Source organism: Mesitornis unicolor, unplaced genomic scaffold (assembly GCF_000695765.1).
Source record: "Mesitornis unicolor isolate BGI_N332 unplaced genomic scaffold, ASM69576v1 scaffold9387, whole genome shotgun sequence".
Taxonomy (NCBI): domain Eukaryota; kingdom Metazoa; phylum Chordata; class Aves; order Mesitornithiformes; family Mesitornithidae; genus Mesitornis; species Mesitornis unicolor.
In genome coordinates, this window is record NW_010198521.1 from 19,745 (window position 1) to 33,296 (window position 13,552).

The 13,552-nt window shown below is 37.2% G+C and overlaps 1 protein-coding gene across 1 annotated transcript in view; it reads right to left on the reverse strand.

Annotated features, from left to right (window-relative positions):
• The window catches only part of LOC104544334 (myosin-binding protein C, cardiac-type), a gene marked incomplete at its 3' end in the record, with an annotated part of 31,714 nt that extends 19,623 nt beyond the window's left edge, over positions 1-12,091 (reverse strand). The window contains exons 1-3 of the mRNA XM_010189174.1: positions 12,067-12,091; positions 2,854-3,120; positions 1-14 (exon numbers count right to left, since the gene is read on the reverse strand). The exon at positions 1-14 is cut by the window's left edge and continues 1 nt beyond it. Of these exons, the coding sequence (XP_010187476.1) occupies positions 1-14; positions 2,854-3,120; positions 12,067-12,091 (306 nt within the window). The remainder of the gene's footprint in view (positions 15-2,853; positions 3,121-12,066) is intronic.
• Positions 12,092-13,552: the final 1,461 nt, after the last annotated feature.

Genomic DNA, 13,552 nt, shown 5'->3' on the forward strand with positions numbered 1-13,552 from the left:
AGTCTCACTCTTTTCTGGAAACGAATGCAAGCCAAGATTAGAGAAAGTCATGTTCCTACTTACTTTCTGAAGAAAATGTGCAAAAGAACAGCTTTTAATTTTGGAAATGCAGAGAAATTACTGTGCTTTTCTAGAAATTGGAGGATGTGCTGGAAGGAGAAGGGGCCTACTGAAGCTGGATGATGAGGCTCTTTCTTTTGCTGAGCTTGGAAAGAACTGATGCCTGGGTTTTAAAATTTTATAGTCTCGATGCATAGAAACTTGTCAGCTGATGAATAACACTATTATTTGATGTTAACTTCAGTGGCCTAAATAGAAAAGATAATAAAAATGTTGCAATTATTTTTGTAAACATGTTGTTATTCATGTGATTTTCTTAAACTCTGCTGTTGGAATGTAAGATTCCAAATGTTATTGCTGTGTGCAGCTTGGGAAAAGCTCTAGACACTGCTAGTAATCAATATGGAGAAAGTATTTTAAAAATCCATCTATTGTTTCTTCCCCTGGCTCATGGATGTTATGGCCTCTCAATTAAACCATGACCTCACAGACAAATTCAGGCACACACATTTGGCACAATGGAAAATACAGAAATGTATGAAAAGAGAGTAGGAGTGAGCAACTGGGGCAGATGGAGGGAGGTAGAGTTTCTTGAAACAGATCAGCTGCAGGAGGATTTTAGGTTTTTTTCCATAACTAGCCACTTCCAAAGGGCCTTGCCTACCTCTCACACAAGTCCCATATGCAGTTTCCCAGCTATTTGCAATGTCTTTTCCACCAGAGGTGTCTGGCCCAGTTGTGCCATGTGATGACTGATTTGAGTGACTCCTCTGTCACAAAGGGGAGGTGGCTGTATCTGGGCAGGCTAGGGTTCAATTTTTTTGATAATGAAGAGCTGACATTACTATTGTTTGTAAAATAATAATGGGTAAGACAGTTACTCTTCAACAATATCACAGAATCACAGAATATTAGGAGTTGGAAGGGACCTCTGAAGATCATCTAGTCCACATCCCTGCCAGAGCAGGATCACCTGGAGTAGACCACACAGGAAAGCATCCAGGTGGGTTTTGAAAGTCTCCAGAGAAGGAGACTCCACAACCTCTCTGGGCAGCCTGGTCCAGTGCTCTGTCACCTCCATAATGAACAAGTTTTTCCTTATGTTCACATGAAACTTCCTATGCTCCAGTTTGCACCCATTGCCCTTTGTCCAATCATTGGAGATCACTGAGAAGAGTAATATAATATAATCTTAGTAAGGTCTAAAAAACAAGAGAGTATCTGTGAACATATGAATGTGAGTCAACCCTGCTCTCAGAAAATTTATGCCTTTTACCTTAAACTGTATTTGTGTTTTGAAAGAAAACAGTGTGATTTTAAATTGGTATTATTTCAATGCTTAAGTATCAAATTCTACCACTTTTATTGTTAGAAGATATACCATTGGATCTTGTCCAAATAAATTTTAACTCAATTCTTACTGAAAGTAACTAAGCCTCATTCTAACTAATGTAGCATTGATGCTTCTATAATTTGGATGTGTGGCTGTTTAGAAAAGGCTTATTTTGAGGCATCAGTATATAACTTATACAGGAAAATTATCTCCCATTTGGCATCCTGATATCTCCATCACCAGTGTGTGCTTGTCAGAGGTGTACTGCTTTTAGGTGATGATGGAAATTCCAAATTCAGTAACTCAGTTATTTGTAGGCTGCCTGTAGCAGGCTCTACCTGCAACTAACCTGAAAGGCAATGAGGAAGTTATAATGGGTATAATATGTGTCTGTTTACTTTCAGGATGAGACAGTCAGCAGGATCAAACTTTTATATGCTCTGACAGCTGTTAAATTGTCCTAGTCCATAGAAGGATTTCCCCTTCCTCATAACCTGTCATGCACTGTCTTTTCATCTGGAACAGGTTGTCTTGTCTCCTGTTAAATATTCACCGGTATCTTTTCAGCTGACCAGAAGATCTCACTATCATCATGTTGCCAGAATAAAGACTGATAGCAAAGGAGAGGAGGTGATAGAAACAACCCGAGTTTAAAGCTTTTCACCAAAATAAAAGAGGAAAATTAAAATACCAGAAGTGGTAAATGGGGAGCATTTTGGAGAGGAAATAAGAGATTAGGAAGGTCATAATGTTTCAAGAACTGAGTGATTTCCTCTATCCTCAGCATATTCAAAATTTCGCATGAGAAAATGCCAGATAATTTGGATTTTTATAGTTTTTACTGGGAAAAGCCTGGGGAAGTTTTACAATTTCCCATCTATCTGATCCTTTAATGCATACAGAGGTGGTAATGATAGGTGATGTACAAATAATATAAAGGTTACTCATTGTATTTAAGTCCCTCTTGAAATACATATTTTTATTAGCAGGTGATTTTTGAGATAGTTTTGGGGAACGTACAAGCTCCTAAAAACATTACAGAATAACTTGTAAATTTTTTGTTGATTGTTACAATTTTGTATTTAAATAAAATAATATTTTTAAAAAGCCAGGCCTAAGATGCAGGCATCTTAATTTAGGTCAGGTTGAGTTCAAGTAGTTTCACTTTGCTTTTCAATAATTAAGCTGAAAAGCTTGATAGAGAACTTTAAAGATGTACATGGAGATTTCATCTGTGATCCCTTCTGTGTGGACTTCTGACAACTGGAAATGGGACACAGGAAATGTATTCTTCAGCTTAATATTAATGAGTAGCTTCAAATAACTGGACCAAACAGATGTGTTCCTGGTAGAGAAATTAGCAGTGTTAAGTTAGACTAATTTCTATGGACCTCATTCATGAAGTTGCATGTAGGACTGGCAATACTGATGAAATTAGAATTGCTTAGGAAACACTGTACCTGGTTCCTTGACCTTGAGTTCAAATTTGACCTTGGAACTTCCAGCTATTACAGCATATGTCACATCATCTTCTTTTCCTACATTATTGATTGTCAGTGAATGCTTGTTTCCTTCCACCTTGATGACATATTTCTGACTTTCAGTAATTTCTGTGCCAGCTCGCTGCCACTTCACCTTGATGCCAACTTTTTCTGTCTCTGCTTCAAACACAGCTGTGCTTCCAGCTGTCACCTCTGTTGTCTTGGGCTTCTTGGTAAATGCAGACACTAAAAAAAGAGAGAGAGGGCATACTCAAATATGTTTTGCAATTGTGGCGTATCTGGTGTAGTCAGCTGTTGTGGTTGCAACAGCTGTCTCCTTTTTCTCCCATCTGCCCATGCAAGATATAAATTACACCACCTTCTACAGAGAAGTTGTGGAATTGTCTTTGTGTTTGTTGTCACGAAATGAACTGGAATGGATAGCACACTCATTTTCCTCTGTCTTTTCCCCATAATGAACTCTGATTTTTCTTAAGTTAATGTTTTGATCTATGACAAGATGGTATGATATGTAATCTTACATATCAGTCTCTCTACATTAATTTGCCATGAAGTTTTATTTAGAAATATCAGTTCTCTCCTAGCTGTTGCTTAATACAGTTATTGAACAGGATCAGGATCTCTTCCTCCAAAGCAATTGCAGTTTTTGCAGTAAACTGTAATATACAACAACGAATTAACAGTTAATCTTTAGTCCTGTTTTGACTGATCAAGGGTTTAGTGGAAAGGGATGCACGTTCCTATGATGGCCCTTGCAATTTTATCCAAGCTAAAATAATAGAAATTATTGTTTACATTCAAATGTTTAGTTCAGCATTGAAAGTTAAAGTACTTGCCAATATAGCACTCTACAACAACTAGATTTTTAATAGACTACAAGGTGGATCAAAATATCTCCTCAGTGTTAAGAAGCACTTATGGTGCTTATAATGAGAATTAATTAAATTATTAATACATGGAGTGAACAAGCATAAACCAAATGACCTGTTTTGTTTTGTTCCCTATGTAATCAAAGTAGCACAATAGATAGAAATTTGGAAAGCGAATGCATTGTGATTTTGGTCCATGAGTACCCTAATCTTTCTCAAGATTAGATTGTAATAAGGTAACTTACTTTACTTTTTTTTTTACCCTGATTATTTATTTAGATTTCTTCAACTTTATTTTGAAACAAGTTTTTAATTTTATTCTCATGTTTTTGTCTAAATTAAATCTCTTGTCTTCTTAACTGCCATGAGCCATGCTCATGTATAAAAATACCAGTAATTAACATTCTGATTCATACATTGAATGTTTTTGGTGCATCATTATGTCATCCTTGACTTACCCCTGCGTAACCACATTTTTATGAAATATTAGTAATTCCATCACATTTAATTATATCTGTCATCTCTGTGGCAAATTGTCTATGGCTCCTCTACAGCAGCAACAAGAACTCTTGCAAACACCACAACAACGGTTATAATTAGCTTTAATCTTTTGATTCTGCTTTATAACTATGATGGGAATATGGCATGGAAATATTTTTAAAGAAATGGTTTATATTAATGTGCAAACAGGTGTTTTAGTTAATATAAATGGTTTATTACTAATAATACCATCTGTTCATCGCACAAAATCTCTATTCCCGTAGCATGTCCTTAGACTGCATAAATTAATTGACCACAGTGGGGTTACATCTGCAAAGATTTCATCTGATGGCCTTTGGACTTTAGTGAGAGTACAGTTCATGTTTCTTGCACTGTTTTGCAAAGGATTCAAAGCCTTAAACATCAATTAAAGTATCAATTACCAATACTTTTCAAATTTAGTATGTATTGTATTTTTTCTTTTTTATTACATAAAAAAGCTTAAATTATATTTTTCTCCCTCTTTTTCTTTTTTTCCAGACATTTCATATATTCGATGAAAAAACAATTTCGGTTTGCACTGAGCCTATAGTAGCCTTGACTGAGCTCCTGCTGTATTAACCTCCATGCTTTTCTTCCATGTTAAGATATAAATATATGAAATTTTTACTGGCTGTGGGATGTCCCTGCATGCTTTCATATGAGTTTTTTTCTAACCTCAGGCCTGTAAGTGGTGCAATTGTTCTTAAATAGAATATAGTACTGTGTAGAATATAGAGCTTTGTACTATAGTGTAATACTCAAATGCTTGCTAGCAGTTGCACATCTTTTGATACAGTATTGCACTTCACTAAATAACACAGCAGGGTATACTTTGATGCAGTGCAACATGAATAATTGAAGAAGAGCTATTGTCGACAGCAGGTTTGATGTACACAATTCAAAAGACATGTGAAGGTGGCCACGCTACCACACAGAGGGGAGCCAGGTCAGTTCTGCAACCCACTCCTGAAATACCTACTGTCTGGCACTTCTCCCTATGATGCTAGAGGTAAAGCAGCTAAGAGGCATGTTTTTTGTCTCTGAGTGCTATCATCATCGCTCTTCTATTTAAGCACAAAAGAATCTATAAATATACTAATTACTTAACAGCAATATGCCCTGTAAATGTTCCAGCCTACAAATGGCAGGGTTTCAAGACATGCATACTTGGAAGTAACTCTCTGATCTGCTGCTCACCCTGCAAAATGATTAGGTTTCTTACATTTACTTTAGATGGCTCAACAAAAAATGAGTGTTGGCCTGAACTACATGCACAGTGAGAAATATCCACCATCACATAATATTTCTGACTTCTGGTAAATCTAAATATATATGCAGAAGTTCACAAGTAAGTCTCCTTGTCTTTTTCTTTCCTCTCTCTTCCTTCCGAAAGACTCATTTCAGTTGTGACTTAAAATGACTGTGAATACTTCCATTAAAGCATAAAATTGGAAGAGCCCAAAATCTCCCATGTAAATAAAGCAAGATCTGTTGTGGAGAACCCACTTTTTCACAGGTAAAGGGTCACAGTGGGTGACAGTGTCCAAAGCAGTGTCTCTCTGTATGCATCTGTATTCCCTTTCACCTTTCACTGTTCATATTTGCAAAGGAAAAGTAGGGATGTATAGCTGGAAAGGAAATTGCTTTGTTGCAGAACAGAGATTGCTGACCAAGCATGTGGAGAGAATGCCATAATATTTCCTTCAGAGGGAGAAAATGGGCTGCTTAACAGAAGAAAGAGAAGTGAGAGATCAGCTATTCCGATTCTCCTTCATTGTGGCTGCTACTATAAGTAACATATAAACCCAAGTTCACCAGCAGAATTTTTTTCTCATGCAGTTATACCAGCCTAATCCAGCTAATTCCTCATTAGGAAATGAGGAAATTCAAAACACCATTCAAAACATCTTGTCTGTCCTGAGAACCTCACTTTTGCCTGGTTTTATCAGAAACACCTTCCCCATTTGGCAATCTCTCTCACTTCAACATTTGGCTTCTACCTAGACACGCTCCTCTGAGTTCCATGTATTCATTCCATACTCAAAATGCTGCTGGATGCGACCACCCCCACCAGGCTCTGGAAAACCTCATGGCTGTGACACCTCTCATGTGATGTTGTGGAATGTCTTACAGCTCTTGTGCCTGGCAGGCGCTGTCAGATCTCAGGCACTGTCACATGTTTATCCAGACTCCAGTCGAACATGCACTTAGGAGCCTTTGGGCTGGGGCACCGAATGACCCAGTAGCCCATGTCCTCTGCTGCCCACTATGTTAATTCTCTGCTTCCCAGTCAACTCTAACCCACCCTGCACAAAGGGAGAGGAAAGCGACATTAGTACTAACATACTACAGCAGTTCTGGGGAGAGGGCAGAGATGCACAAGAGTTACCAGTGCTGATAATGACAGGACTTACTGAAGGGAAGGAGAGAGATAGGTGCTCTGTGCGCGTGTGTGTGTGTGTGAGAGTGTGTGCGCGCGTGTGTGTTTGTTCACATGCTTTTTGAGGATGGAACTGGAATTGCTGGGGGGAGTCAACATATGGAGAGAAGAGAGACATGGAGCGAATGAAAGAAAATGGGTCTGGAGCTGCTTTCTACTAACTCATTTTTCAGCACTTCACTTCTCATACCCCGGACTTTCCTAATAACTTCTAGCTCTCATTGAGCAAAGAACTTCATATAGCTTCTGGGTAGTGTAAACCAGTGAATTTCTACCCCAGGCAGAAGAGGAAGCAGGCTGTGTGTGGTCTGCAATAGTCTTGCAGAAACTTTTTGGTGGCTGCTGCTATCAGAACTTGCATGCAGCACCAATCCTTTAAAAGTCTTGTAAGAGCTGAAGATGTGCACATCAGCCATATTTATGTATGTTACATGTTACAGCTTCAATACTTTGTAGTAAAAAGCTCTATTTGGAGGTTCATGATCAAATTGCATTTTAATAATAATTTATTATGTCTTTCAATCAGGAGGCTGAAGAAATACAAAGCATATATGCTTTTGGACAAGTGAAACTAGAGTTAAATAATCTAAGTTCCCAAACCAATTTCCTCTGCTTTTCACCTAAAAAAAATTATTAAAAACCTTGCATTCTGCCTTCCTACTGCTGCCATTCATTAAATCTTCAAACTAGGACCTTTATACTTTCTCCCTTACTTTTTCACCTGCTTTGAAGAAATCTCCTTCTAACACCCACCATCAACCTAGTTTACTATTCTGCTACAGAACGTTTTCATACTGTCCTATGCAAAAACCTAAAAAATGGTTAAGCTAATACCCAGGTGGCTATCTATTGTACTTACCATTGTTTCTTTTGCTCTCTTGTTGAACTGTCTATCTGCTTACTGGGCTTTTATTTTGTAAGTGTTATGAGGCTGAGACTGTTTTTCTGCAGCATCAAATGGTTAGAAAGTAGCTACTAAGAACTGTTGTATCCCTAATAAGAATAAAAGTATTGGAAACTAGAAGAAACATTCCTATTGTATTATTGTCAGAAAAAATTGAGATGAGATGTATATTAAAATAATGTTTAAATAACTGGAGTAATTGCAATTCCTAGCAAGATTAAATAATCTGGCTTGTTAAGAATCACAAGCATTAGGTGAAAAACTTCCCCTAAAATATCTGAATTTGAAAGTATGGAAACGAAGTGTGCATTCCACAGGAGTGATTTTAACTAGTGTGATAGAGGAGAACCATTTGCTTGATTGTTTGGATGATTTTTTTAAAATTTCATCCTGGTCTTCAAAGTGGTGGCACTGACTTTCAGTTCTTCATCATTCATTATTTGTAATATGTACACGGAGGAGAGGGAGAGAAGCACTTAAGGAGAAGAAGTGTTAGATAAGGTTTTTAAATTATATTTCTGCCTTTCTGAAATATAAACTGTTAAAGGTATAAGAGTTTTAGGAGAATCTAATGTATCTGGTTGAATATATACCTTACAAACTCCAGTAGAAAGCTGTGATGAGTGTAATAGGTGTCATAGGTTTTCTGCCACAAAGCTGAGTTATCTTACTGCACATTCTGCATACTTGGTATTAAAATATCTATCTGTCCAATGAATTGAATTAATATTACAAAAGTATTATTAGCTTTATGTTAAGCCTTCATGTTGAGAATCTATCTTTGCTTTAGTACTTACACTTGTCATCTAGTTTTCCTTTTATATAATTTGCTCTTCTGTTGAGTTAGAAGCAAAACTGTGGATAAGCAGACTGCAGGAATGGAAGTTGTAAATTCCTTGCTGAGGAACTATATAAAGATGCTGTGCATTCCTCGGTCAGGACCTAAGTGGCTTCTTGCAATTACAAGCTTAATCATTCTATGATCCAAAAGCTATTGAACTGCTCAATCTTATCATTCCTTGCCTACTTCAGCAGCTGAGATTGTAAATTCCTGTAACATGAGCAACAGGCGAGGAATAGTTTCACTAAGCAGAGTCACTTCTCTCTCTCACAGGTTCCTCAGATCTCATCACACTTTCTGTATAATGGGGATAATAATGTTCAGCATGCTTTGAATCTTAACTTGCAAAAGAGGAAAATATACCTATATTAATTATTATTATTTTTTTGTATTACTGTAGTGCACAGAAGTTCATTATAATGGAGCAGTACTTCACTGTGCTAAGCGCTTGCAAATGTAAAACAACGATCTTATATTCAAACTAAATTTCTATAGTCTATTCTTCATTATTCAACACTGATTATTATTATTAATGCCAAAAGTTGCTGTGTACTTACAAGCCAGGCTATTTATACAACCTTGATAAAATTTCCTAATCTGAAATGCAAAGTCTAGACTCCTCAATCTATAATATACATGAATAAAAACTGACTAATTTTCAGAGAACGTGAGTTAACACCAGACCTCCTTTTCCAGATATAGTAATGCAAATGTTTCCTATTAAGTCCTGTTTATCTACTAAATTTGTTGTTTAAAAGGTCAGCTGTTTCCTCTTAATGTCACAAAATATTGTTAGGGAAATGGTTGGGGTTTTTTTAACCTTTCTGAATTTTCTCCACAAAAAAAGCAATTAAAACTTTCCAAAAAGCAAGCCTCTGAACAGAGATTAACTATGAAATATTTGAATCAAAGGGAGAAGACCATAAAGTTTCTGCAGCATAACCCTGCAAAAAAGTGATGCTTTTGAGAGTTTGATTTTTCATTCTGACACTAAATTGCTCCAGGTTTTCTAAATCCTGTTGCTCTTGGGGAGTGCATGGATTTTCTGGGAAACTAAAACTGTTCTTTAGTATTCTGTAAATAAAGAGGGCAGTGCCTTATCCTGAAGCATTTTAGTTGGACAGATAAGAATAAGTAAAAGAATATCTGTTGGAAAATCTACTTCACTCTTCTAGGTTTTGTGGTTTGTTGTTTTCTTTGTTGTGGCTTTTTTTTTTAACATGCTAAAAAGTTTGGTAAAACAGCAGATACAGGCAGAATATCTCTGATCATTCTCTGGCATGAAACATTTTCCTTTACCTATACACCAGATGCCCAAATTTCAGTAATATAGACTAAATATCTCTTAGGGTTCTTCAGTATTCTAACTATGGGTTATGTGAAAGGCAAGAGTCATCATTTGTCCAAGTATGAGTTGCTAAGCGATTATTCAGCCCTCCAGAGATTATGCTCAACATTATCCCATCTTGAAATGGCTTGAACTATATAAACAACATGAAATAGAAAACCAAAGGGATTAATGTCTCTTGGGAGAATGGGAAGATCCCCTGTAGAAGTTATGGGGAATGTGACTCGTTCTGTCTCCATTGGAGAGGGTAATAAGAGCTTTTCCTCCCCCTGTTGTGATAATCACAGTGTTTAGGCTGATTTGTTTATAAGAATTGTGTAGGACTAGTGATGTTAGACACCTGTTAGTTTTCTCTGGAGAAATAAGCTGGAATAGAATTTCTCTTCACCATTAGCTAGAAAATGTGGGCATGTTCACAATGGAAAGCTTGCCTTTCATCCACAGAAGCCGGAAATGTTAATTTAAAGGCAGTTAAATCATTAGAAATCGAAAGTTGCAATACCTAGGTGATCACACTGTCAAATTTTGCCTACTCTGTCATACTCCTTTTTGCCAGCATTGTCAATCACAGGTATTATACATTTCAATAAATCTCAAAAATCACGTGACTTTAAAAACAGAATATTATTATCGCTGACATATTTTTGGGGTGATGGCTGAACCTTTACATCTTATATTTTCAAAGTTTTCTCTACAATTACTAGGTCTGGTATATACTTCTTCATTATATATGTTTCTACTTCCATCTGATTTCAGAAATTGCAGCTTTAAGAACATCAAATGATGTAATAAAACTGAAGGATTGGTGTCACCACGGTTGCTTTAGAGTTATCATATAGAGGAAACAGAGAATCTTATTGGAGTTAATGATACTTCAGTGCATTGCAGTTCTTAATGGGAGATACGGGCTGGATTTGTGCTCTGTCTCTGGCAGTCATTGATTCCAAATATTTTGGCCAAAATGAAAGTTCTTTTTAACAAGTTCTTCTTTTCTTGTGGTAACCACAAGAGATTTTCCATTGACCAGCCCAACAGGAGACTGATGTCTGTTCAGCCCTCTGCAAAGCACAAAGGCCTACATTAATAAGTATTAACAGCTTTTGTTGATTAACTCTGGAATCTGCATGTTATTAAAAAATCATGCACCTGGCACTGTACATTCAGGTAGTAGCAGTTCTGGGTATACACTGGCATCAGTGAAGTGAGAGCTCTTAAACCAAAGAATCCCAGATTTAGTACAAATCTCTTCAGCCCTGTGCTGGATATGTGCACACTTCTCAAAGAAACATAACTTCAGCTTTTGAAAACTTTTTTCCCCAAACTTAATTGTGGAAACAAAGTGCTCCTAAGACATCTTCCTCTACCCCTACACAGGTGTTCTGAAGCTAAACTGTCCCTGCTTCTGCTTCCCAGGCTCTCTTCCTCCCTCTCAAACAGCTTCATTGCACCTTATACCTCATCCTAGGCCTCCCCTTCTTTCCGATGTGATTCCTGAGTGATTCCATATTTCTCAATTTTAAATTAGAACTTTCCTAAATCTGAAATATTTTCCTGATGTATTTCTAGTGGAGCAGGAGTTGCACTGGTTTCTGTGACCCTGGCTTTCTGAAAATGTCCAGTTAACTTCTGGCTCAAGGGGAAAGGATGGAGGAGAGTGAGTGAAAAGTAGTGTGCGTATATTCTTTACAGTACAATGTTTTTTTCCTAGTTTTACTGTCACTGGCTGGAAGAATCAGAGAGAGTAATCTCTGAACCAGGTGCTATTTGCTTTCATTTTCACAGAGATTTCACTAACAACAAATACCATCAAAGTTTGCCACTTACACTTCCTTGAAACTATTAGGGAAAAAAAAACCAAAAACCAAACCAAACCAAACCAAAAACAGGAGAGATTTCTATCTCTCTTTCTAACTGCCCAAGAGAGAGATTGCAAGCTTTTTTCAGAGTCCTAAAAGTGACTGCAAAAGAAAATAAGAAATGAAAAAAATTGCAGAATTAAATGCATTTTACCTCTATTCTTTCCATACTCAAAGTCTCCAGAAAATTCTGTGGCTGAGGTTTGCCAGACTAAGTTACTGATTTCTCTCTGAGATCACCCAACATGTCTTATATTTATAAATTCAGAAAATATTGTCTCTTTTTCCCATTGAGACATCTCATTTCTCTAGCATACAAAAGCTACTCAGATTTTTCTCTATCAAGCTGTTATTGAGTTGTCTTTAACCGTCTGTCAGTTATAGTCCTTACCTGTTTTCTTTACAGGCTCTGGCATCTTCACTTGGTTTCCGATGAAGCTCCCAGTTGTATCTAGAAAGTATAGTTCAAGCTAAACAGAAATGAGACTGCAGACCTTTTGAGATCCCCTAAAGAAACACTATCTGGAAGCCCCCATCCTGCTCCTCCCCCCTGATCCCTCACGGTTGTCAACTATGGCACCTTATCAACGGCAGGACACACTTGACAGCCTACATCAGCTGGGATAAATATAGCCAAGTACTACGAGCCAGAGAGCTCAAAACACCCAAGTCTGGCTACCACGGATCTGTTGGTACAAACCAGAGCACAATCATGTATTGCACTAGCATGCATACAGCACATTTTCCAGCTTCTCGCATTAAGAATTCCTACTCTGCCACGCCTATAGCACATTCAGCAAACAAGACTGACCGTTACATCTCCTGTGTGCTGCTTCTGTACTTACTCTAATTATGCATCTGCTTGCATTCTTGCTGCCTATTTCAGTCCTAGTTATTGTTATAATTGGGTCAGAACCGAACAGCCTCTCAAAGAGCTTTTTTCTTGCTTTTTCTCTTCTACTGAAGACTCTGTTTGTAGAACTAAATGTGAACCTTCAGCAAAGAATTTTCTTTGTCAGAGACACTTAAACATTACTGACATTTGCAGTCACAACTACAAGGCATGACACTATTTAAATAGTCTCAGTCCTCCCTCTCCATCCACCCACTTGATCTGCAGCATGCATTTCTTGAAAACTAGCATGTCTTTTTTTTTTCTCTAAATACCATTTTAAAAATAGTTCCAATATTCTATTTTATACTTTTAGAAGTTTTAATTTTGCTTAATTATATAGAAAAGATCTGGGGGAAATCTCACCAGAAAATTACTCTGAACATTTCATGCTTCAGTCATTGCTGTTTATTGATTTGTACATTCAGCATATGTCAAAATAATAGCTGAGGACAATCATCCCTTTATTGACTTAGTGGAACATGCATTTCCTGTCACTTTTTTCTGTCTCATTCTGAGTTTTGAGCTTTATCAGAGAAACTTCATAGACAAGCATTTAGCAAATTTTAGCTACCGCTATTGAGAAAACAATTTTTTTAAAAGTGGCTTTCAATTTTTCCAGTTTTACTAGCCTGTAAATACCTCAATCTACAGGTTTTCTGCTTTTGTCAGGGTGCTCAGAATAGATGAGTGTGCATGCAGTCCATCAGTCACTGTACTTGGTGTCTGTTTTTCACTTCTGTCTCACTGGGTAGACTGATAGGACAAACATAAACATGCATGAATGACTGCTGCTGCCTCTCCTGATTTTGGATCAAATACTTCCTCCCCTTCCCCTGAAGGATTTTTTCACAATAGTGAGGAAGATAAGCAGGATGTGACCTATGTACATATTCCATTGACTCTGTTTCTAGTGGAGCACAAGTTTGCATGATATGTTTTTGACCAACTATCCTGCATCAGAGGCATTTCACTGGAAGTCATG